This window comes from Alligator mississippiensis, chromosome 3 (genome assembly GCF_030867095.1).
Source record: "Alligator mississippiensis isolate rAllMis1 chromosome 3, rAllMis1, whole genome shotgun sequence".
In the NCBI taxonomy this organism is placed as follows: domain Eukaryota; kingdom Metazoa; phylum Chordata; order Crocodylia; family Alligatoridae; genus Alligator; species Alligator mississippiensis.
The window spans coordinates 261,794,069-261,820,824 of record NC_081826.1 but is presented as its reverse complement, the minus strand read 5'-3'; the positions used below and the strand labels follow the sequence as shown (position 1 = coordinate 261,820,824).

At 44.4% G+C, this 26,756-nt stretch overlaps 1 protein-coding gene across 3 annotated transcripts in view; it reads left to right on the top strand.

Annotated features, from left to right (window-relative positions):
• The window catches only part of RNF180 (ring finger protein 180), a 137,204-nt gene extending 112,040 nt beyond the window's left edge, over positions 1-25,164 (top strand). Inside the window, exons 7-8 of one of the 3 annotated variants that reach the window (XR_002093057.2) lie at positions 20,607-20,746; positions 21,898-21,979. Coding sequence is in view for 2 of the 3 variants with exons in the window: in XM_014594073.3 (XP_014449559.2) it covers positions 21,898-22,100 (203 nt within the window). In the remaining variant the exon portion in view is untranslated. Of the gene's footprint in view, positions 1-20,606; positions 20,747-21,897 lie in introns of all 3 variants that reach the window. The other 2 variants (XM_014594074.3, XM_014594073.3) reach the window with 2 other exon arrangements.
• Positions 25,165-26,756: the final 1,592 nt, after the last annotated feature.

The window sequence follows — 26,756 nt, the reverse complement described above, 5'->3', positions numbered from 1 at the left end:
GAGAGGTAGAGGTAACAGTATTCTAGATGAGGGGTGATGAAGAACATGCAGAAGAATATTGACTGCTTGTAAAGGACCTTAGGGCATCTTTACAGGTACTCAATAGGTGGGGGGGGAGGCTGGGAGTGCTTTGATTAGCTGCTCTAATTAAAGTACACACAGTATCTCGTGTATTCAGCATTCCACATTTCAAAGTGGTTGTCAGTGAACACATTTTAGTTAAAGCACCCCCACTGCCATTTTGAAGCATGGAGACACTGAATACACAAAACAGGGAAGCTGCTGGAGCACCCTAATTAGCATGCTCCAGCAGACTCGATTAATAAAGTCTGCTCTGACACTGTTTGTGGGTAGGTGAGGACCCTCAAGCCCTTCACCACCAGCCTTCCCCCCGTGGTGCACAGTCCCTTCTACCAGCAGTAGGCACCATGCCCTTGGCACTACAGATGGAAGCTATGCACCATTGAGCCAGGCCAGCTCTGTGCCTCCATGTGGGGCGTCCAGCACTCCACCCGGGAGCTGCATGTGGAGGCACATAGCTCAGCTGGCCTGATGGCATGAGGAATGGGAGCCACAGGCTGTTGCACAACATTGGGCCAGGCAGGCTCTGTGCTGCCACATGCAGCTCAGTGCCAGAAGCCCCACAGAGAGGCACAGAGCCACACCAACCTGATGGTGCGTGGCTCCCACCTGCAGTATCAGAAGCTTCGCATGCTGGCATGGAGCCAACTTGGTTTGGTTCAAAGGTGCACACCAGTGGACCAGGCCAGGCAGGTTTCATGCCATCAAGTGTAGCTCCCAGGATTCAGCCAGAGCCACATGCCGTGAGGGGACTCTGCCTGTAGCAAGCCAGGAGTGTCCTGGGGCCCTGCTGCCACCAGTGGGGGAGTGGGGCCATATCCACTTACAAACCCCACACCCACCCACCTGCTGGCATGAGCTCCCCTCCTCACTTACCAGCTATCCAGTTGTGCACCATTGCACTAGGCGCCTCCTCATGGGGCTCCCAAATGGAGTGCTGGATGCCCCATGAAGGTGGAAGCAGAGCCCACCCAATCTAGTGGTTGTCACGGGACGGGGTCCGTAAGGAGGGCCATGATCTCCCAAGGCCCCTTGTCCATTCCAGTTCAGCCCAATGGGCACCCTCAGTTCTCACCTGCCACGTCTTTGATGGAAAATATAAAGTTGGGAGGCTGCCTTTAAGTCCTCTTGGACACTGTTTGCTGGACTCTCTGACCCCGTGAGCTCCCGGATCCCTTGTGGGTCCCATTTTACAATGGGTGTTTCAGAGCACCCTAGCCTTATGGGCTTTATGCGTGGCTTCAACTGTCCCTTTACCACATCCCAAGCCTCGCTGATGGCACTGACATTGTTTGGTCGGGACCTTGTTATAATTTGGCCCCCTTGTCCTCCCTGGGCCCTCCGCAGTCCTGTCTCGCTCCACACCTCACTGGCTCTTGGGCTCCCCGCAGCCCTGTCTCTCTCCGCGCCCTGCAGCCCCGCAAAGTGCTGCGCCCTCTCTTGTGCTGGGAGTGGGCACACCTCTCTGGCGCTTGGGTTCCCATGCTGCCGTGGGCCTCCTATGAGGTCTCCTCCTTCCCCTAATAGCCTCACCCAAACCACCGGCTTTATACAACAATAAACAAAACACAAACCCCTGGGCTGTAACATGAATTCAAGCTGCTCGGCTATAACCTCATTCAAACCCCACCAGGGAATGCTCTGTCCTTTAACAGTATCAGAAGCTGCTCCTGCAGATAGGCCTCTCCCCTTTGCTTGCTCTGGGAGAGTTCCTTCCCCCTTGGCTGCTGGGAGGTAACTGCCCTCCCTGGGCCTGGTCCTGGGGTTTATATGGGCCCAGAGCCTTGCTCCCTTCCGATCAGCTGACCATGTGCAGGTGCAGGCTAATTTACGCTCTGGCATGTTGCCTTGGTAACCTGCACCTGGGCTTCTGTCTCTCTCTCTTTGGGCTTTTTCTCCAGGCAGTTTCCGCCCTTCTAGGAGCAGGGCACTTTTGTGCCCTGTGACAGTGGTGTGCAACCTCTGAAAGCCCGCCTCCTGCCAGCTTTCAGAAGGACAGCCATGGGCCAGGAATAATTGTTTTTTGAAGGGTCCCTGTGGGCTGGATATAATGGCCTGGTGGGCTGGATCCGGCCCACAGGCCGTATTTTGCCCACCCCTGAAATTAAGTGTATGATCAACATGAGGTTGGTATGGCCTGCATAACTCAGTAATGGTTTTCTACTCAGAAGCAAAGTGAGCAATCAAAATCATATTGAGAGAGCTTTTTTAATATACTATACAATAATGCATTTCTTACACTGTCTCCTTTATGGGTTAAAGAACTTTTGGTAACTATACAGTGAATTTATTGCTAATCCCTTGCTTTTCCCTTTAGCTGTATCCAGGTGCTTCATTCTGAAATGAAGTGCTGGCTGGTTCTTTTGTTTTTTTTACTGCTCTTTCACTTGCTACATCTGAGATGACTGAGACTGTTAAAAATAGAAACTTCTCCTGGAATTAGTCCACCACAACTAAAATGAATGTGGTCCTCAGCTATAAGAGTCTTTGGTCTACAGCTCTGAAAAATAGAAAAGGTAAAGTGAGAAAAATATCTGTGTAGTTAGCTTCTGTGCACAGCTGCTAAAGTTTTATATAGCCGTAAAATCACATAGCAAAAACCAAAGTGCTAAGTTTCAGAAATATGAAAATTAATATTGGGAATTAACCCAGCTGTGAGCATAGATGGAGAAAAAGCACAATATATATTATTCTTAGCACCTATCATGACAGGTATTATTAGCTTTGTTGTTTTGAGGCCACCCACATTTTAAAGAAAATTCCACTTTTCAGATTCACAGTATGCTGTCACTCCTATGTTAACTGGAATGGCACTGAGACATTGCTATAAAAGGGGAACTTACCTGTTCAGTGAGTTCCGTGCCATTAACACAAGGCAAAATAGCCCTTCCTGGGCTTGAACTAGATTCTAGTTCTACCTGGAGCATCTGTCTTATAGGGATCTATTGAGAGTTCTTGAAAAACTAGCTGTTGGCATGCCTGCTTTAAAAAATGCCAAGCAGGATAAGCAGGACAGGGAAGAGTTTTGAAGAGCCTTAAAGGTGGGGTAAAAAATGCTTGATTGAAAAGACTGAGCCAGTGGAAACATTCAGAGAATGGAGTAACATAAAAGTGATCTTAGCAGTTGTATTTTGAATGGAGTGGAGCAGAATATATTCATGAAAAGCCAAGATCTGGAGATGGCAGAACTCAAGATAGTACGTAAGGAGGACTTAGGTGCACAAATAACTAAATCATTTGAAAAGCCAGAATCTTAGACATGTTAAGAGGAAAAAGTATTAACATTGGTCATAGATGGAGCAGTTTATATGCAAAAGTTGGAGCTTATATAAATAACTTGGGGTGTTTTTGCTACACTTATATCACCACTGTTGTTCTCAGACTTATAGAGTATTTTCTCAAGTGGTATCTGGTTGCTGTCACTTTTGGAATATAGACAGTTGGAGTCTGTATGTTCTGCAAGGCCAGCGCTAGTAAGCCATCTTCCAGATCCTAAAGGCAATGCAGAAAACTCAAGAAATGTTTATTGTCATTGGCAGCACACCAGGTAGTCTGATTAACAGTTAGTCAAACTTTGTGATACTTGTCCTTGACTGATATAGACACCATACCTTCTTCATGCTCTCTAGGTCTCTACAAGGGACAGATCTCTGAACCCCTGTATTTATACTTGCGTACCCCTGTCTCATGCCAACTCATCTCTCTTTGTTGAGATGTTCATCTCTTCTTGTTTTGTTTGCCAAGTTTATGCACCTGCACTTGTTATCTGTGTCTCGTTAGTCAGTTTTAACTAATACATTTTCCTTGACTTTTTAGCTGTTGCTTTCGTATTCCTTTCAGTATCTTTTTGCTCATTCGTGCATTTTTATTTTTTTCGTTCTTAGTGGGTCACCCAGTGGTCAGGAGACCCCTCTCTCCCATGCTGTCTGGGGGGACAGTGACCACCAAATAATAGAATTCACCATAAGGCATAGAGTAGGAAAGGTAACTAGTAGGGTGGAAGTGCTAGACTTTAGGAAGGCTGACTTCAACGAGCTCAGGCCTTTAGTCAATGATGCACTGCAGAGTAAGAGATTTGGCGAGATGGGAGCCAAGGAAGGGTGCCTTAAGGAAGCGATCCTTCGGGCACAGAGGGAGATGATCCCAATGTGGGGGAAAAGGAGCCAAGAGGCTTCCTTGGCTGACCAGAGAAATCCAGAGCAGCCTAAGGGCAAAAAGGGGGGCATATAAGCAGTGGAAACAGGGAGAAATTACTAAAGAGGAGTATGCCTCCTCAGCTTGCAGTTGTAGGGAGGCAGTTAGAAAGGCATGGAGCTGAGGATGGCATCCCAAGTTAAGGATAACAAAAAATTGTTTTTCAGATATTTAGGGAATAAAAGGAAGGCCCAGGGCTGTATAGAACCACTACTGAATGGGCAAAAGCAATTGGTGACAGACGGGGGGACAAGGCTGAACTCCTCAATGAGTTCTGTGCCTCAGTATTCCTAAACAGGGGGCAAAACAAGTCTCACAATGGGATTGTAGAGCTGCAACAGCAGGGCACCAGACTACCAAGTGTTGACTCTGAGATGTTGTAGAGTCACTTGGAAGGACTGGACGCGTTTAAGTCGGCAGGCCTGGATGAGCTCCATCCGAGGGTACTGAAGGCACTGGCTGATGTCATTGCACAGCCACTGGCAAGAATATTTGAGTACTCATGGTGCTTGGGCCAGGTCCCGGAGGACTGGAAAGGGGCCAGTGTGGTGTCTATTTTCAAGAAGGGGAGGAAGGAGGATCCAAGCAACTACAGGCCAGTCAGTCTCAACTCCATCCTTGGTAAAGTCTTTGAAAAGATTATTAAGGCTCATATATGTGAGAGCCCAGCAGGAAAAATTATACTGAGGGGAAACAAGCATGGGTTTGTAGCAGGTAGATCATGCCTGACTAATCTAGTCTCTTTTTATGACCAGGTTACAAGGAGGACACAGGAGTAGGGGTAGATATCATTTACTTAGACTTCAGGAAGGCCTTCGATACAGTATCCCACCCCATACTGCTGAACAAATTAAGAGGCTGTGACTTGGATGATTACACAGTCCAGTGGGTGGCAAATTGGCTAAAGGGTCGTACCCAGAGAGTTGTGGTGGATGGGTCAGTATTGACCTGGAAGGACGTGGGCAGTGGGGTCCCGCAGGGCTCAGTCCTTGGACCGATACTCTTCAGTGTCTTCATCAGTGACTTGGACAAGGGAGTGAAGTGTACTCTGTCCAAGTTTGTGGATGATACAAAACTGTGGGGAGAAGTGGACATGCCAGAGGGCAGGGAACAACTACAAGCAGACCTGGACAGGTTGGACAAATGGGCAGAAAACAACAGAATGCAATTCAACAAGGAGAAATGCAAAGTGCTGCACCTAGGGAGGAAAAATGTCCAGCACACCTACTGCCTAGGAAATGACCTGCTTGGCAACATGGAAGCAGAAAGATGAACGTGAGTCATCAGTGTGACAAAGTCATCAGCAAAGCTAACGGCACTTTATCGTGCATCAGCAGATGCATGACAAACAGAACCTCTATTGGGCACTGGTCAGACCGCAGTTGGAATACTGCATCCAGTTTTGGGTGCCACACTTTAAGAGGGATGTGGATAACCTGGAGAGGGTCCAGAGAAGGGCCACTCGTATGGTTAAGGGCTTGCAGGCCAAGCCCTACGAGAATAAACTAGGGCACCTGGACCTCTTCAGCCTCCACAAGAGAAGGTTGAGAGGCGACCTTGTGGCTGCCTATAAATTCATCATGGGGGCTCACAAGGGAATTGGTGAGGCTGTACTCACCAAGGTGCCCCTGGGGGTTACAAGAAAGAATGTCCACAAGCTAGCAGAGAGCAGATTTAGACTGGACATTAGGAAGAACTTCTTCGGAGTTAGAGTGGCCAAAATCTGGAATGGGCTCCCAAGGGAGGTGGTGCTCTCCCCTACCCTGGGGGTCTTCAAGAGGAGGTTAGATAGGCATCTGGCTGGGGTCATCTGAACCCAGCACTCTTTCCTTCCTATGCGTGGGATCAGACTCGATCTATTGAGGTCCCTTCCGACCCTAACATCTATTAATCTATGCTGCTTTTCAGCACCATAGCGTGCTATAGCTTAGCATAATTATAACCTAGCACAGCCAAAATTCCTACAACCACCAGCTCATGTCCACATAACAGTTACAGTGTTACAGCTATTGCCTACTCTTTTGAAGCCATGCCAAATATATACTTATCCTTACTCTGCGACTTTTGAGTACTTGAATGAATACCAGCCAGGCAACCTAAAAGCTTTGCCAGCTCCACTCAATTAGAGTGTAGCTTTATTAGGCATTTCTGTGCTGATATTTGTTTTATAAGTAGAATGCATCTAGGCACTTAGCTTCACTCACATGTATTTGGCTATCTATTTAATAGTCAAAGTATCAGTTATTTTTTGTGGAATACAACAGAAAACACAAAAGCACAACAGCATTTAATTCTATTAATGGTAATTAGACTTAGGGTGAAAGGAAAACAAAACTCACTGAATTGTGCTTTCCTTATCTAATTTAAAGACCTTGCTGTCATAACTAGGGAAGCCAGGGCTTTTGTCAGTTGTAAAAATTTATGATCTTGAATTAAATTAAATGTAACATGCAGTATTTCAAAGAGAAGAAGACTTCAAACAAACAATGGTGAGTGCTAAAGGCCTGTATATCGCCTACAGGAAGTGTAAATTGCTCTGAGATTAACAGGGAAACTTTTATAGTCTGATGGCTTGGGAAATGTATCTATGTACAATTTATGAATTGCAGTTTAAGGTTATAAACACTTTATATTTCTGTGTCAAATTAAAACCTTCAATTTGTTTTCTCAGACCATTTTGATTGTAAAACTCTTCTCTCTCTGTCATATTGCAACATTCAGGTAGTGTTAAACAAAATTCTAACACATGACAGCCAATTATCAGTGCAGAGTCATTAATCCTTAAAGATCTCCTTCTCAAATAGAAGCTCCCTTTGATACAGAAGGTAGTCGTACCAAGAACATGAATCTTCCAGAGGTTAGCAGGAACCTAAGCAAAGTACATCTAACAAGGCTGTTCAGGGGTCACCCATTAAAAGAAACTACAAGTTTATAAAAGGATGACTCACCAGCCATTGTAAAAAGAGGGGGAGGAGTGACCAAAAACATGAAGGAAGGCTTTCAGAGAGGGGAAGGATCTTAGCAACTCTAACCTTACAGGGGTTTTCCTGTAATGCTTCAGAGTGGTGAGCAAACTGGGATATGGAAAGGCTGGTTTTGTCACATCTATATCTATTCTAATATAATAAAAGCCTTACCACTTCATAGTTTCATAGTTGGTAGGGTCAGAAGGAACCTGAGCAGATCATCAAGTACGACCCCCTGCCATGGCAGGAAAGAGTACTGGGGTCAAACGACCCCGGCAAGGTGTTCATCTAGCCTCCTCTTAAAGACCCCCAGGGTAGGAACCAGCACCACTTCTCTTGGAAGTTGGTTCCAGGTCCTAGCCACCCTGACAGTGAAGTAGCACCTCCTGATAGCTACCCTGAACCTACCCTCTGCCAGCTTGTGACTGTTATTTCTAGTCACACCTGGGAGTGCTTGGGGGAACAGGGACTCCCCCAGTGCCTGCTGGTCCCCTCTGACTAGTTTGTAAACGGCCACTAGATCCCCCCTCAGCCTTCTCTTGTGGAGGCTGAACAGGTTCAGATCCCTTAGCCTCTCCTCGTAGGGCCTGCCCTGCTGCCCCCTGATCATGTGAGTGGCCCTCCTCTGGACCCTCTCCATGTTGTCCACATCCCTCCTGAAGTGCAGCGCCCAGAACTGGACGCAGTACTCTAACTGTGGCCTGACCAGTGTCGCATAGAGGGGAGGATCACTTCCTTGGTCCTGCTTGAAATGCATCTGTGGATGCGTGACAAGGTGCGATTGGCCTTACTGACCACATCCTCACATTGGGGGCCCATGTTCATCTTGGAATTAATAATGACTTCAAGATCCCTTTCTGCCTCTGAGCTGATGAGAGGGGAGTTCCCCAACCTATAGGTATGCTGCTGGTTCTTTCTCCCTAGGTGCAGTACCCTGCACTTGTCAGTATTGAATCCCATCCTATTCTCATCCGCCCACCCCTGTAACCTGTCCAGATCTAGTTGTAGCCTGTGCCTCCCTTCTAGCGTGCCCACCTCTCCCCACAACTTAGTGTTGTCCGCGAATTTGAACAAGGTGCTTTTCACCCCCTCATCCAAGTTACTGATAAAGATGTTGAACAGTACGGGCCCGAGGACCAAGTCCTGGGGGACTCCACTACCCACATACCTCCAGGTTGAAAATGACCTGTCCACCACCACTCTCTGGGTGCTGCCCTCTAGACAATTTGCAGCCCATCTGACTGTGTAGGCATCAGTGCCACAGTCACCTAGTTTTTTAATGAGAATGAGGTGAGAGACAGTGTCAAAGGCCTTCCTAAAGTCCAGAAAGACTACATCCACCGTGACACCTGTGTCCAAAGATTTTGTGACCTGATCGTAAAATGCAACCAGGTTGGAGTGATAGGAAATGCCCCTAATGAACCCATGTTAGTTGCCCCTGAGCATAATCTCCCCTGTTGGTCCCTTGCAGATGTGCTCCTGGATAATTTTCTCAAAGAGCTTCCCCAGGACCGAGGTAAGACTAATGGGCCTATAGTTACCTGGGTCCTCCTTCCTCCCTTTTTTGAAAATGGGGACCACATTGGCCTTTTGCCAGTCCTCTGGCACCTGGCCAGAGCACCACGAGTGCTTGTAAAGCCATGCCAGGGGCCCCTCAATACCCCCTGCCAATTCCTTCAGCACCCTGGGGTGGAGAGCATCTGGACCTGCTGATTTAAACATGTCCAGCCCCACCAGAAGTTCCCTAACTAAGTTCCCTCCCTGACCCTAGGCCTGGTGGTGCCTCTCCTACAGTCTCGAGCAACAGTGGTGTAATCTTCCTTAGTGATAGCCCCTTCCTTCCACCGGATGTACGCCTCCTTTTTAGCTTTCAGACTTTCCTGAATGCCTTTGGCAAGCCATGTGGGCTTTTCAGCACTCTTTCCCCCTTTGATTCACATTGGGACTGTCACCCTTTGGGCTCAGAGGATCGTCTCGTTAAGGAATGGCTACTCGTCTTGGACTCCCAAGTCCCCTACCATCCAGGACCTCAGTGCCTCTCCAACTAATCTCCTTAAGTCACTGAAATTGGCCCTCCTGAAGTCAAGGGCGACTGCCTTGCTGCAGGCCTTTCACACCCTGTGCTGGATAGTGAATTCCAGTAGGCGATGATTGCTATTGTCCAGGTGGTCAAGAACCTGCAGTCCCCTCACCAGGTCATTACCTGTGGCCAAGACCAGGTCCAGCAAGGCATTACCCCTGGTGGGACTGTTCACCTCCTGGGTTAGGTCTCCACCTGTATCTTGGCTAGGAACCTACATGAGTGGTCACACCTGGCTGACTGCTCCTCCCAGCAGATGTTCGGGTAGTTTAGGTCACCCATGATGACCACATCCCTTGACTTAACTGCCTCTGCAAGCTGACCTGAGAATTCCTAGTCCAGCTCTTCCCCCTGGTTGGGTGGTTTGTAGTAGATACCCACCGTTAAGTCCCTTTCCCCACAATCCCCTTGTATTCTTACCCAGAGCACTTCAGCCTGCCCCTCCTCTGACCCTGTCCTGTTTGTTGAGGACGTGTATTGCTCTTTGACGTAGAGCGCCACACCCCTGCCTTTCCTCTCCATTCTATCCCGCCTGTACAGTCTGTAGCCCCTAATGTTTACCACCGAAGCATGGGTTGAATCTCACCAGGTTTCAGTGAGCCCTACTATGTCCAGGTTTGTGCTAGCTAGCAGGAGGGCAAGTTCCTCCTGCTTGTTCCCCATACTATGAGCATTAGCATAGAGGCATTTAAGGCCTCCTATGGGTGCTTGCACAACCCCCCTTGATCCGAGGACTATCCAGACCCCTGTCACTTACCTGGGTACTTATTGTGCTCGTCACCTGTCTTGGCTGGGAAGTGTCCTCAAGTCCCCCTGTGGCCCCATCACCTGGTGAAGCTAGTTTAAAGCACACCGTATGAGATCAACTAACCTGGAAGACAAGACACACTTGCCTTTAGGGGAGAGGTGAAGCCCATCCCACCCGAGCATGCCCCCTGCATGAAAATGTGGGTCGTTATCAAGGAACCCGAGGCCTGCCTGGTAGCACCAACTCCTCTGCCCACTCCCTGTGCGACACCCTGCAGCCATACCCCCTGCCCCCCCTCATGGGGAGCACCTGCCCAGGCACACAGCCGCAGGGTATCATGTGGGAAGCCTGTGCAGGGAGCATGCCCTGCGCAGGGTGGGAGAAGGGGTGGCACATGGCCTCAGGGTGCTACAAGGGCAGCAGCAGGAAGGAGGGCATGGGCAGTGCCTGCCGAATGCAACAAGTGGCCATGGGGTGGGGAGCATCCCCCGTGCATGCTCCCTGCACTGCACCCTACGGCCACATGCCATGTCGCCCCTCCCCCATGCCAGGAACACCTGCTGGCTGTGGGTGGCGGGGCATGCAGGGCCAGGGTTGGGTGCATGGGTGGGTAAGTGTGGCATGTGACTGGGTGTGTATGTGGGTGGGTGGGGGTATGTATATGTGGCTGGGTGGGAGGGTGTGGGGGGTCGGTGGCGTGTGGTTGGGTGGCATGTGGCTGGGTGGATGTGGCTTGTGGCATGGGTGTGGCTGGGTGTGGGTGTGGTGTGTGGCTGGGTGCATGTGTCATAAGTGGGTGGGTGTGGCTGGGTGTGGCATGTGGATGAAAATGTGTGTGGCGTGTGGCTGGGTATGTGGCACATAGCTGGGTGTGTGGTGTGTGGTTGGGTGGGTGTGATATGTGGCTGGCTGGGTGGGTGTGGTGTGTGACTGAGGTGGGTGTGGGTGTGTGTCTGAGGTGTGGGGAGAGCATGCAGGGCTGGACACAGAGTGGGAAGTGGGGGTTGTGCACGGCTGGATGTGGAGCAGCAGCCACATGTGGCAGTAGGTGGTGGCATTCTGTCCCCACTGCCCTCCCATCATTCTTGATGGGCACTTTGCTAGTCCCTTTTATAAAATCTCTTTAGCAAAATGCAGTGGCATAACTAGGTGGGGGTGGAGGGGACAATAGGATCAACTGTCCAGGGCACCAGCTTGGGAAAGTGGGTGGGGAGCACAAACAAAGTGGCTGCTACTAGCAGCCACGCATTCATGATTGCAAACTGGAAGTCACCGGTTCTGGTTTGCCTTGGGCACTTATTTGCATTCCTACACTGCTAGCAAAATCTGTTATGTAGTTCAGCTATCACATCCCCCTGGACAGGTGGATTGTAACCCAGGGGCCCATAAAGTTGTGCTAAAGCAGGAGTTATGGGGGAGTCGGTACTGAGGCTATGGGGGTTATGACAGGTGGACTGGACTGTGATATCCCACTTCTGTAAAGGAGTAACAGCATAAAAAGTGTCCCAGAGAAGATGAGATAGTGCAGGGGCTGACCCAGACCATGGAAAGCTTTAAAGTTCACAGGCCCAGCATGTGGAATCCAAACACAGCTGTTCTGGGACTGTTTAGTAGAAGTAGCTCAGCCAGGGGCCATGACAGCATGATTCCTGTAATTTTTTAATACATTATATGAAATTATGTGTGTAAAAAAATGCCACCAGCTGTGAACCAACAGATCATTTTTGATAAGTTTGCCACACAAAAATATTTTTTTAATTATTATTTTACCACTTCTTTAAAACAGCCCAGGTGGTTCTCTCCTTATGTCTTAGTCTTCCCTTCACATGATCTACCATTAGCTGTGTTAGTCTGAACTCAGGCAGAAGGCAGGGTAGAGGTGTATAGACTAATTGAATCAGGGTGTATGTAGTAGGTGAAGCAGATGTACTATGTGATATAGTATTTAGTAGGTGAAGCAAAGGTGCACCTTACAGACTAACTGGATCAGATATTATAAGCTTTTGTGAACAACAGCTCACTTCTTCAGAAGCTATAAAAGGACACTGCATGACCTTTTGTAGCATCTGATCAAGTGAGCTGTTGGTCATGAAAGCTTATACATCTCTGATCCAGTTTGTCTATAAAGTGCACCTCTGCTTCACCTACTACATACAGTCTACACAAGATGCTTACTGCACAGTAGCCTAGTAACACTGTGCAGTAGTGTGCCGGTCAAAAACTGCTGATATGCTACTGCGCAGTGTTATTAGGCTCCTGCACAGTAAGTGTCACAATAAAACTGTGTGCCAGCACTACTGCACAGTAACAGTAGTTAATGAACATTTAGTTAGTACATTAAGCAAGTCCTCAACTAAATGCACAGTAACTACTGCACATTAATGAACGTATAGACATGCCCACAGTAGTTTAACTGCAACTAGCAGAATTACAACTTAAAATGTAGTTAGGTTCATTAGTGTATATAGAAGTTGATTGGCAGACAAGGTTTTTTGGGTAAATGTGATATCTTTTATTAGACCAACTAAATAGTTGAAAAAATTGTTCCTTGCAAGCTTTCAAGCACAAACACCCTTCTTCAGGCATAGAGAGAATCTCCTTATTCAAAAGAAAACTGCGTATAGTAACAAATACTCTCCTCACTTTTTACAATAGTTGAATTCATTTCACTTCATCAAAAAAAAAAAAAGCACTCATGGCTGAGGAAACATGAAAAAATGTTCCCTCAAAAGTTTGTCTGACAGAAGAATATGCAATTGAAAATGGCCGTTTATACTGTGAATGCACATGAAAAATTAAATGTGGGTATGTGCATTTTTTAACAACTTCTATAGATTGTAGCCATGTTGGTCTAAGAGCTTAGGCAGACAAGGTTCTGTGGGTAAATGTGATATTTTTTATTAAACCAATTAAATAATTGTAAAAATTGTTCTTTGAAAGCTTTCAGGCACAAACACCCTTCTTCAGGCTGTAGAAGGATGCTTTACCCCAGCCAAATTATGTTGGCGTACATGCTTACACATGCAGTTTGGATAGAAATGTTTGTTCAGTGTGTAATTACGCAGGCAAATTTACGGAAGTTGAATAAAATTTCTGCTTTAATGAGGAGGAACACATAGAATAAGATTCAAAAGAATGTTAATGGGATTAGACAGGGCTCCTTTTGGAGCCATACAGCTATCTGCCAGCAAACTCCCAAGTAACCCTGCCTAATGCCATGCAGTATGGAAAGGATGGAATGAGACAGGTGGCATAAACCTGATTCATTCAATTCTCAAAATAGTTCACTCAAGGAAGCATATCTCTTCAGGGACTCTTGTTTATTGTGCAAGTTGTGCAGTTACCGGAGTATTATCTCTTCAGCGTGCACAAAATGTTCTAGTGCTGTGTAGGACACAGTGTTCTTTTGCTGCCTCATAAATTATTTCACGATAAAATTTTTGTTTTCTTTTGAAAGTAAAACAGGCAACCTCTTTGCGCATGGAAGTGTTGCCTTGGGACACCTAACTAAGAAACTTGGACTATTGAACACACCATACCCTCCAAACATAATCCATTCTACATGTGGACTGAGGCAGATGTTCTGTGGGTAAAGTCTGTATGTGCTTTTATTATTAAAAATTGTATGGAAATGTGGATGCACAAAGCAGCAGAGGTCATGAACAGACTCTCCCTGGACTATCTGTGGCAAGTGCTGTTTTTCAGCAGCTTCCAGCTGACAACCTGACCCCTTCCCAAGCAGCGGAGAGGACAGGCTGTCAAGTAATGGGCTCCCCTAATGACTGGGATGGCCCAGGACACTCGAACACATGTACGTTCCAGCTTCTGGGCTGTTTTTCTACCAGTAAGAGTTTCAGAGACAGTGGCAAAAAGGAATGCCTGTCTGTGGCCAGAGTTAAGGTTTCACAAGCATCCTTAACTTTGTTATATTATTGGAGGTGTTCAGGGATAGGTTAGGCAAGCATTGGTCAGGGATGATAGAGGAACAGCTATGCCTGTGCTCTACTGTGAGTATTCCTTATGCTTCTGAGCTTTGCTGGTTGCAATGTGAAGCTGGGAAGCAGTTTTTTTTCCCTTCTTGATACTGCAGATGTTGGGGGAAAGGGGGGAGGGGGGGGACATTCCACCTTGCATGGAAGTATTGAATGTTGGCTACAGCCAAGGCTGGGGATTTGACTGGAGTGTGCCAGTGTTCCTCCTGAGACTTAAACCCAGAGGTTCCTGATTAAAGGATCTTTGCCCCACCACTCGAGGTCAGACTCATCACCATATTTGAGTTCAGGAAGGAATTTTAGTCCATGGTCAGATTCATACAGACTGTTGGGGGTTTGCCTTCCTTGGCATTGGAGAGCATGCCCCTATTCCTTGGATCTCTCTAGTGTATTTTAACAACCCTTGCAGCCACAAGACATTGCTCACTGTTGTACCCCTGCCTTACCTGTGGCAGGTAACATGTTATGCCTTGTGACTGTGTCAGGGTTGACCATGTAGTTTTAGAAATAGGCTAGACAATGGATTTCTATAGAATGGTTTCAGTAAGGATGATCCTGCCTCTAGGAGGAGGTTAGACTAGATGACCTCTGAAGATCTGTTCCAGCCCTACTTTTCTATAATTCTATAATCTCTAATTCAACAACATATATTAAATTCAACAATTCAATAAGTTATATTCAAACTTCAGAGTGTTATATTGTATAATGTACTCTTAAAAACATATATATAGATAGATAGATAGATTTTAGGCTGGGGGACTCTTCATCTTCTACCACTCTGCTTCCCAAACAGTAGGAGGAGGTTAGGAAGTTAAAATTTTAGCTTGTTTCTCAGCACCCATACAGACCACAGCAATCTCTTCAGCCACAAATGAGTTGACAGTCCCCAGTGAAACTAAAAATCTTGCAAAAGCTAGTCATGTGTTCAGGATGCTTCATCAAGCCTCCAATAACCTACCTAAAGCTCATGGAGGTTAAGGAGTGACCCTAGATGAACTTTGTAACTGTAACTGGAGGCTGTTCATTCTCACACAGTTTAATAGATCCACAGGAGACCTCCTCCCAATGCTTCTCCTCTTTCCAGCTTCCTGCCCTCCCTGCACACCATAGAACTACATTATGTACAGCCAGCACTCTACTCTGAAAGAGTAGGAGGAACAGTCAGAATTGTGGATTGAACAGAAAAGGGGATTAGGGAAAGTGACCTGAGAATGTTTCTTCCTCCTCTTCTTCCTCGGGGAAATCCTGAGGTCTTCAAGAAAAAAAATCCTCTTTGGTACCTGTATTTGTTTTTTCTCTTATTGAAAGGGCTCCCTACAAAAACATTACCCTTTGAGATCTATCTGTTGCAAAAGGGGCTAGAGATATTCTTTTTATTTTTTTCTTTAAGCAGTTATATTAGCATTGTTCCAAAATTATTTTGAGTCATAATTCAGAAACCTTAGTTATATCACACGTGCCCATTTTGTACGTGCATGTTTGGAGACATTTTCTTTTTTAATAAATATTAGGACTTGGCCCAAATCAGACTTACAATCAAAACTAAGATGTACCCCAATTTAAAAAAAAACAACTGTTATCACACCTAATATTTCATAAGGGGTTCTGTAACAGGATGCTATGGACTCCCTGTTACTATGGAGAAGGAGCTGGGAGTGGGAAAGAGTTCAAGTGGACTAAGCTGCTCTCTGAAGAATAGCAGAAGGATAGGCTGCCTGGATATCCTATGCTGGATAGGTGCTTCTTTCTGAGGTAGTAGCACTGCAATAGTCCAGTAGGGCAGAGAAGGGTGAGGACAGCAGTCTGCCTACTGCAATGCTAGCTGTACCACAGTAGTCCTGGGAAGCTGGGCAGTTAGCTCCTACCACCTGCAGCTGGGAGTGGCTCTGAAGGCAAGCTAGTTACCCTAAAGAAAGTCACTGATGGTGGCTGGGAGATCACAAGTTCTGGAGAGGTAGGACTGAGACCCTATATAAGCCCAGGGCTTAGCCCAGGAGGCAGTTTGTCTCTGCAGGCTGCCAGGGAAGAAGCCTGTGATGACCATGGCTGAGAGACTGCCTGAGAAACCCCAGCTGCTCCTATGCCAAGGAAGGGAATTGGTGCTACACCAAAGTCAAGAGGCCACCAGAAACCCCACCACAAGTGGTGTATTAATAAGGAACTGTGACTTGCCTGAGCAGAACTTTCTTATGCAACCAGAATGTTTGATTTTGATATAGCCAGAGGGCTGGACTTTTCTGTTATGATTTGCACCGGTGGACCATCTTTGGACTGATTAGGGAAGGGGGAGATCCAAATAGTGCCCAGGGGCACAGCCAAGCTTCAGCCTGCCAAGGATGGGACCCAAGTGACAGTATACCCCAAGAGGGGGACAGCCATGGCCAGGCTCCCCACATGAGAAGCAGAGGAAAAGATGAAGATTGGGTCATAGGCCCAGTTCTGGAGTGAAGCAGAGCCAAAGTCCAGGAACCCATGGCCAAGAAGAGTAAAGACCAGGGCCAGAGGCCTGTAGCCTGAGAATGGCGGAGGCCCAGGCCAAGGGCCCATAGCCCTGGGAAGGGCAGAGACTGAGCAGAAGCTTATAACCCTTACAGGGCAGAGAAAGAAACTGGGGCTGAAGGGCCACTGAATTGTTCAATTGTTGACTCCTGTAAGGCATGGGTGTGGCTAGAGGAGAGGTCAGAGGCCACAGATAGCCAATAGGACCAGATATGAACAGAGACATTCTGTGGGTGAGTAGACCAAACCAGAGAGATCCTGGGACAAGGGAAGCTCCTCAATTCCTTTTTCTTTTAAGGTATCATTAAAGGCATGGCAGGTGAGTAAAAAGGGAGAGACACAACACCCAGAGGCAGAGACTGGAAGGGCATCAAGGGAAGATCCTGCCATCTGTGGCCTCCAGTCCTACTACAGGGTCTATATGGCCTATTTTCTCAGAACAGGATCATAGGAAAGTAGAGCTGGAAGGGACCTCACAAGCCTAGTCCTAGAATCACCTATTAGTCACCTAGAATCATAGGAATAGCCATTGATCAGATAACACTGCAGAATCCTTTTTTCCTGGCCATGAAGTATTACATGATTAGATAGCATGTAACCAGTTCTGATGAAATACTTACAAAATCTACTTTGGTGTATTTATTTTGTATGTAATTGAAACATTTTCTGTTTCTATTATCAGCATGTGTTGAGATTGAGGATTTGGATTCTAGACTAGTTGCATTGTTACTGCTTTTAACTGAACTGAAGCTTAACCTTTTAAGAAACCTTAAAAGACTCACCTCAATAACAGGGGATTTAAGATATATTCCATTAGTGGGAGGGGAGACAGGGAGTGGGAAGGGGAATGCGAAGTCCTAATTAACATTCACAATTAATTCATGTTCATTGGGACTTGTACGTCAAGAGAGCAGGCTCAGGTTGCATATATATCAGTAAAGCATCAGATATCTTTCTGTGAATTTCTATAGCATGAACAATTCTAGAATAGTGATAGGGTGCTATCTTAAAATTGCTATTCTTGAATGTAGAATGATTACATTATAAAGTCTAATCTAGGATAAATTTTAATGCAGGCTTGCTTAAGGTAAATCACAGAGATACAAATCAAGGATTATATTTGTCCAAATCCTCTAGACTGCAACAATTACTCAACCGTAACTAATGTAGCTAAATGTTTGCATAATTATGCTCTGATTGCAAGATGATTCAAAATTGTTGATGCAAAAATAGCCTTCTGGCATTTTGTATTATATTTACTATAAGAGTGAAAATAAATAAAAGCAAATCACATACAGTGCTCTTGATTAGGAATCTCTGGAAAGAATAGCATACACTACAGATTTATGTTTAAAAAGTGAATAGTTATAACACTGGAGATAGAATTTAATGTCTATTGCAATTCATTCATAAAATGGAAATCAGATAAAATAAATCCATTTTATATTTAGTAGTGATGTTTAATGAATTATGAAAGAAAGAAATAAAATATATATTCCTAAAAATATATACCTAAACTAAATATGGAAACTAAATTTGAAATATGGGTTTTGAATCAAGAGATTTAATTTTCATAATGTATTATGTAAATCATGTCTTAGTAGCAAAGAAAGATACAAGATTCCACTAATTGCTAACACTATTTTTCATTAATAAAAGTAATATTTTAAAATGTAAACTTAAGCACGGCCCAAATCCTAAAGATACTTAAGCTCTTACTTGCTTTTATGTACCTGAGTAAGCTCTTGAATTTTAGTGGGTCTCTTCATTTTTGTTAACGGAAAAAGTTTCACAAGATTGGGACCTAAAATATTTGTCAGACACCAGGCCATGGGGAGTCCATAGTAATTGTTAAAACATGATTGACAGCCAGGACTCTGAGCCACAACTGAGCCTGAAGAACAGGACAAGGTCAGTTATCACTGACCTACACTGGAGCCAGGGAGCTGAGAATAGTATGAGACAAAAAGCAAGCTGAAGATGATGTCTGAGCACTCAGAAGCTGGAGGCAAAACTGAGCCACCCAAGGTCTGAAGCATGCACCTGTCAGTAATCAGCTTAACCCATTCATACCTGACTCACAGGAAGAGGCATACATAGCCATACATTCAACACTTCCCCAATGACATTCTTATTACTAAATTAAGGAAATACAGTCTGAACAGAAGTACTGTAAGGTGAATACATAATTGGTTTGGCTCATCCTGCTCAATGAGGAGTCATCAACAACTTGATTTCTAACTGGGAGTAGATAATGAGTGTGGTTCCCCAAGGGTCTGTCCTGGATCCAATATACTTCAATATCTTCTTTAATGACTTGAAGAATGAGACTGAGTAAAAACTTAGTAGATAACACCAAGCTGGGTGGAGATGTAGATAATTTAGAGGATAGGATGAACATTCAGAATGACCCCAATAAACTGGTAAAATGCTCCAAAGTTAAGCAAATGAAATTCAGTAAGGATAAGTGCAAAGTCCTGTACTTAGGACAGAACCATCAAATGCCCAGATACAAACAGGAAAACAAATGGCTAGGTGGCAGTACCGCAGAAAAGGACCTGGGGGTTATAGTGTGAGCTACATATGAATCAACACAGTGCTCCTATTGAGAAAAAAAAGCCAATAGCATATGGTGATTTTTCCATTCTATTCAGTGCTATTCTCTGTGGCCACTGAGGACGGGACAATAAGTAACAGTCTTCAATGGCAGGAAGAGAAATTTAGACTGGACATTAGGAAGAACTTTTTAATTGTAAGAATGGTTAAGCACTGAAGTGGATTACTTAGAGAGATTGTGGTGTTTCCTTCTTTGGAAGGTTTTAAGAACTGGCTAAACAAACACGTGTCTGGAATGGTTTAGACCAGTGTTTCTCAACCCATAGGTCGCAACCCAAAAGTGGGTTGCAAGAATATTTCAAAGGGTCGTGAGCTATGGCAGGGCAGAGGGGTGGTGGGAAGGTGCCTGCCCCTTCCAGCAGGGGAAGTGGGTGGGGGACAGCTGGGTGGCCAAGCTGGCGGAACCAGAGCCAATGCCCATGCTGACTGGATCAGGGCAGCCAGGAGACGCTTCTCAGGGGTGGGGGACCATGGCCAGGCTGCCTGGCATGGTGTAGCAGCCCCAGCCTAGGGCAACACGGTTGCCACAGGCTCCTCCTCCTCCTCCCTCCAGCCCATGTTGGGGCTGGACTCACTCTGCTGCCGCCCATGAGCCAGAGCCACCGCAGCCACCACACTCTGGCCCAAGTGGGATGGGGACAACTGGGGGCTCCTCTGGCAGGGCTGGGGGGTGGGGAGGGGCTGGGGGTCGGGCCAGGGGGATATGGACTGGGACAGGACATGGATCTTTGCAAATGGTAAGAAAAACATTGAGAACTGCTGGTTTAGATAATTTCCTGAGATCCTTTCCAGCCCTACTTCTCTATGAAACTATGATACCTGGACGGAGTTTCCTGCAGGACATAATCCAGCCCAGTTGCATCATATTTATAATATGGTGATGCAGATACATTAGTTTGCTGGTACTTACTACATTAACTTCCAGGGTCAAATCACTGGAATAACTTTCTCTCTGTTCTACAAAAATACCAGAGTGACTATAACCTTGAAAGTCTAGTCCGACTGAAATCAATGGGAGTTTTACCACAGTCTCCAAAATAAACTGTTAGGGATGATCGAGTATTCTCTACCTTCTGAAGTCTTTCACTTACTTTTAGAAAAATATTACTATCTTAACTATAAATTCCAATGTTACTTTTCAGTCTGAAATGTAGTTGTACAATTGTAACAGATAGACAAATAACACAGAGTTAATTAGGGAAATTATTGCACATCAACTGTTCCATGGTAAATTTTCTGTATTTTGGGTTCTACTCCTATCACACTGTAAGTAGAAGCTAAATCAGGCCAACTTAATCTGTTTCACAGACACATAAAACAATTGCTCCGGAACAAATGATGATACATACATACTTGATATATCCTCACACACGTGCACGCGTGCGCGCGCGCACACACACACACACACACACGTATGTCTGTCTGTACAGGAACAGATCCAGGATTCAGCAAATGGGGTGCACTGCAGGGGTAGCTGTACCTCCACTACCAGCCTCCTCCCCCCAACCCACCAGTTTGGACAGACTGCACTGCAGGAATCTCTGGGGACTTTTTAATGTCCTCAAAGCAGGTAAGCATCCCCACCTTTCCCCCTTGCTCAGAGACACGTCCCTTCACTGCTCCCTCCCCCACTCCCACCCCATGTCCTCTCCTCCTCCTGTTGCTGCTGCTTTCCCTACAGTCCTGGGGCAGAGGGAAGTTTCAGAGCTGCTCCTACCCACTCCAGCCAGGAGGGGGTGGGTTCCCCCCGGGTGGGTTCCCCCCCACTGCCAAGCCCCCTCCAAAGGGCAGGCACAGGAGGCAACTGCCATTGTTGCTTGCCTTGTATGAGCCCAGCTCCTGCACAGTCTAGCTGGAGCAGGCAGGAGCAGCTCTGAAGATTGCCCTGCCACCAGGACAGTGGGGAAAGCAGTCATGGCAGGTAAAGGACAGAGGAAGGAGAGGAGAGAGGACCTGCCTCTTAGCAGAGAGGGGAAGGAGGGATTCTTTTCTGCTTTGGGGACCTTTAAAGTCCCCAGAGGCTGCAGCAGAATGGTGCAGTCTGAAAGGGAGGTGCAGCTGTGCCACTGTACCCCCTATGGATCTGCCCCTGTGTATGTACATATTATCTCGCATGCACACTGACAGTCAATCAGTGGGAATTTTCTTAATATTAAGGCAAGCAGGATTTGGCTTTCAAGATTATTGAAATAATTTGTTGTTCTTTTTTAATACCAGAAATAGAAACTAAGGAACAGGTATGATGCATCAGTGTCTTTAATGTTTATATATGTAGACATTGTCAGATCAGTGAAGAATTTAATAATATAAGATAAACAGGTTTGTGGAACTTGATAATTTAAAGATATAGTGGAGACTTTCAATTCTTGCTTGCTGGCCTAGATCCAGCCAAAGGCAGAAGCAAAGGAGAGAGAGTCATATGCCTGGTTAAAATGAGCTTGTGTCATTAATCTGCTGAAATAGATAAGCCCAAATAAAAGATGTGCCAGGTTTAAGATAAAGCTAAATTTCACATGAGTATGGAGTCTCACCACAGAGAAAGTCCCCTCCAGTAAAGGGTGAGGGACATTAGTGAGGAAACATGCCAATTGCATTTTGCATTTGTTTTGTAGATCCTTAAAGGATGTCTTTTTCTCCAAATCAGATGCTTTCCTAAAGACTGTATTCACTTTAAATTAATAAAGATGATTAGGCTGAAATGTGACATGATCTGTCTTGCAGCAGGTTTTCAAAGGCACGCAGATCCTGTAGCAAGAAGACATTTCCCACATGCTGCTCACCGGATGGACTATATGGATTTTGAGGATGATAGCCGTGGATGGCGCTTTGACATGGACATGGTGATAATTTACATTTATTCTGTCAACTGGGTAATAGGATTCATTATTTTCTGTTTTCTATGCTACTTTTTCTTTCCTTTTTAGGACACAGTAATCACAGTTTAGCAAACTTGAGCAATCGTACAAACCAAGATAATGTGACTAGAAATACCTTAAAATAAGAATGCATATTTTCTTTATATGGAGTTTTAAATCATTCAGAATTGTATTAGGCTGCATCAAGTACTATATGGGTATAATGATTTAATTACTTGATGCTTCTGCTATTAGCAACAATAACCTGAGCTGCATTTATAGCATAAGCCACATTGCAGTCATTGTCATTGATTTTACCAGAGCCAGAATTACAGCCATTACACACAAAGTTACTGCTATGTCGAAATGTACATAGCATTTTGTTTTTGGATCCATATCTGGCTCCATGTTGACATATTGTGCAACAGTAGTGTAAGTAAGAGCGGTAGGACTGGCACACTAGCTGGAGCACCAAATTGGGGGTGGGGACCCAAAAATAGCAGCCACTGTGCTGCTGGCCCCATCACCACCAAAAGTCCAGCTGCAGCTCTGCCCAGTGTGCAACCACCAAGGGCACAGACCTACCCTGTTATGCTTCTGATGTGCCACATTACAGAAGTCACCACACCTTCTGCTGCCTCATTTTCTTCAGATAATGCTATTTGTTAAGTACTGTAGTCATCGTTTTAGAGATCTGCTTAGAAGTATTATGAGAGAGGCAAGGATTTTTGAGGGTGATATATTTTATTGAGCCAACTACAAAGCTGAGAGAGATCTTAAAACAAGCTTCTGGCCAAAAGGTACCAAAAATATTATACTACTGTTGCAGTAGGCATTGCCTAGGTACATACCATAACTCCTTAACGGAGAGCAACAGAATGCTGGAAAACTAAACATTGATAAACCTACTTCTACCACCATTCTGGGAATATGTACCTGTCTAGGGATCGGATACAGCCCTTTCTCAGCCATAACTCACTGCCTGATGTGCTATGCCTATTACTTATGGAATAAAAGGAAACTGCTTACTGACCTGAAAAATCGCCTTTTCAAAAAAAATGGCAGTTGGAAAGGACTTTTTCATAACCCTAAGATGTGCACCCACAAGGGACCCAAAGCAGCAATTCATCCAGACGGTTATATATAGATCCAGGAGTCCATATAGGGGAAGGAGGCAAATAGAACATAGGCCGGGCACAGGCCAGGGGACATGATCTTTTAGGGGTATTGAAACAAATATCTTTCTCCAATGCAAGTTCAATCTGTAGATGGCTTCAGGGAATTATTAGCATGTACAAATTATTGTAGCAGTCTGAAAATCAGCCCACACATTGCCCCACCAAACACCAATGGCATATCTCAAAGTTAGTTATGTAACAGAATACATGTGAGAGGATCCAAAATAACTTTATGGTCAGTATATATGCGGATCGATCCCTCTGTATTAAAAACATCCGTGTCTGAGGGGGGGGATCCTGTATCCATTTCATACTAAGTACACCACAAAATATTTCTAAAGTAGGTGAAATGGAAGAAAAATACCTATGAACCTCCAAGGTAGGGGGTTCAATACTGTAGCAGAATGCAAGTAGTGAAAAATAGTACATGGTGGTTAAAAGTCTTATTCTTGAGAAAAATAACAGGCAGGTATTTAATTTATTAAGGGGTGGATTATATAAGGTGCTTCATGTTGTGGCCCTGATCCAGGAAAGCACACAAGAATGTGAGTAGTCCCAATGACTTCAGTTCTTGGAGGGCATACTTATGAGGCAAACTCAGGAGCTGTTAGTTATTCAACAAGCAGCACTCTTTCAGTTGACTTAACACAAATTAATTGTGTAGACAAGTACAAGTACCCATGTTGCTGGAGGTGCTGTCTTTCAGCTGAGACTGGATTGAATGATATCATTGGAATGTAAAAGTAAGTATTTCCATAGATCCTTTTCTGGATTGGGGCCTGATTGATCAGCACTTGTAGAAGCAGAAGTGATCTGAGCCTTAGACTTCCCTCTCATCTGAAAGATGGCACATACTAGCATTTAATTTTCTTCACAGGCTTCATAAAATAACTTTGTGAGCATTAGTTCTTAACTCTTTGAGAATATCTCTGCAGAAGTAAAAATTAACCTTCCTGTCAGCTGCTACATTTAGGACTGTAATAGATGTGGTTGTCATTTTTATTACATAGATGCAATATTGCTCTAAAAGGTACAGAGGTATAGTAAATGGAATTCACTATAGCAGTAGTTATGCACATGAAAGAAATACTATATATTTGAAGTGTATCTAGTTGTGTCTGCCTGTAATAAAGTGGCTTGTACCATAGGCAGATGAGCTTTAAATGTAACATTTTTCTTCTTGCTTTGAGGTTTTTGTAAAGCTCCTGACACAATTTCTCCTATAATATTGATTTAAACCATCGTTTTAAAGCTAGATTTTTTATTGCCTTAGGTTCATTTGTACATTACCTGTAACTATGTAAATCTGTATGTACAAGAAAAATCTCAGCAAGTTTAAAACATTTTTTTTCTCAGCTAATGTTTTTAAGCTTACTGATCAACTGTCCCTGCTTCAGCTAAGACTGTGGGAAGAACCTTTTCAAACAAAATAATATATTGAGCCTAAAATTTAAGATGAAAAGGTGTACCACAAAATAATTACTTAGCCAGTATAACTGAGAAAGTGTTAGTATGAACTCCGAACAACAACAAAAATTGCATTCAAATTATTTCATTCTATTCAGTCATTTAACCAGGATGCTGCTGAGATGACTATAAGTGAATATTTCAAAATATATTCATGCATAAGAAATCTAATCCAACCAGACACAACTACACAAGTGTAATCTTGATTACAAGATTTCTAGTAGCATTTTATCATGTATTTATTCTGAAAAAGGTACAGGGAGAGAAAATGTCAATGTAATATTCACCTCTTCTGTATAATTAGAACAAAAGATGGTAATTGGGATGGATACACTTTTTTCTAAATTTACTAAGAATGACTATTATTTGAGGTAAAATTAACTTTGTAATCTAAACACTTATGATACACATGTGTCTGTATGTCTGTTACTTTGGTTAATGTTGTTAATTACAAAGCATAATGAGTTAATAAAATATTAATGAATGAACTTAATGCTTCAGATTTCCATACATCTGTTTAGAAGATTTTAGAAATTCTTAATGGGAAAACAATATACAAGGGGTTATGAAAATAATTCATTTCTCTTTCTATCCAAGTAAATTCTTCAGAAAAGTGTAGCTGAAATGTTTTGGACTTGAATGTGCTTCCACTGAACACTGTCTTAGAAATTCTGATTAGATCAATATCAGGATATCAGGACCTTCATTGGAAAGCATTCTTATGCAGCAGTTGGTCCTGCTCTGGAATATTTTCTTATCCATGAAGATATTAAGATGTTTGCAGTAAAATCTGGGCAGTTGTTTGCAGTGTTTTGCAGCCATTTCAATATGTTTTTTGTTTAGTGAAATTAAATTGTAATAGTTTTGCAACCGAATTCCTGTTTGCTAATGTTTTCTTGTGTCTGATCTTTTGGGAAGTTGAGGTTAATTGCAGTGATTGTCTCTTTAGGCTAGCAGTCTTTGGTTTGTTGTCATCTTTTGAATGGTACATAAGTAATTAAGATGTGTTTTAATCCACATGAGTGTGCCAGCTTCATATTCTGGATCTGAATATGTTCTTTGAGTGAGTGATATTAATGCTTGTGTTATCTTCTAGGCAGATGTGGAAGTCTTAAACAAACAGCAATAAAAAGCAAGAGAGAAAAAGATTTTAGCCTGCAACAGAGAAAGGGGTTCATGTACTGCTGCTTACACTTGAAGTTTCAGGTGCAGTGACTAACATAACATTTTAGTTCACAGTTGTTTTTCTGTCTATCACAGGTCCACTCACCCAGTTCTTCCCCTCCCACTCAATGTAAAGAACCTCTAGCAAATTAACACACAAAAAAATTATTGTGAAGCAGGTAGGGTCGCTATGTACACATCCTACCTGACAAAGCCATAAAAGCAAGCATAATAATACATTCTGTCATTTCCTGTACCCACAAACACATGCCTGACATAATACAGTTCTTATAGCTTATGCATCACAGTTATTACTTTACCTCAGGAGTGCCCATTTTCCCTCATCCCAATAACTGCCCATCTGCACTCAACCTTTAACCAAATTAGCCTCACCCAGCATCACCAACTACCAACTCAGACATGTACAATTACTAGTGTTGGTGGGGAAGATAGAGAAGCAACAAATTCAGGCTGTGTTCCTTGGACCTTGGTGAGACAATTGTGGTAATATAAGGTGTGCACATGAAGGAGTAGAAAGCATGGGCAATTAAATGGCTTAATTGTACATATGTGTATCTGTGTATTTGTACATGGCATGTTGTGCATATAGCAACCCTAACAAAGCAGTGGATGAACAGAAAAATGCATCCTTTCTATAGGACTTGATTTATAGAAGGGGGAAACTGAAACTTAGTGTTGGAGGTTCATCCAGTGACACAAGGGTGAAAGGCTCCTTGCAGACGTTAAAAAAAATGCTTTACTGGAAGAAGCAGTGCATTACTTCAACCAGGCTCTGCAGAATCTGTAAAGATCAGGCACTTCAGTGAGGCTTTTTGGAGCTCTTAGCTATTAAATAAAAGAGCCAAAAATGCCCCACTGAAGTCCCCGATCTTTATGTATATTGGGTGAGCCAGGT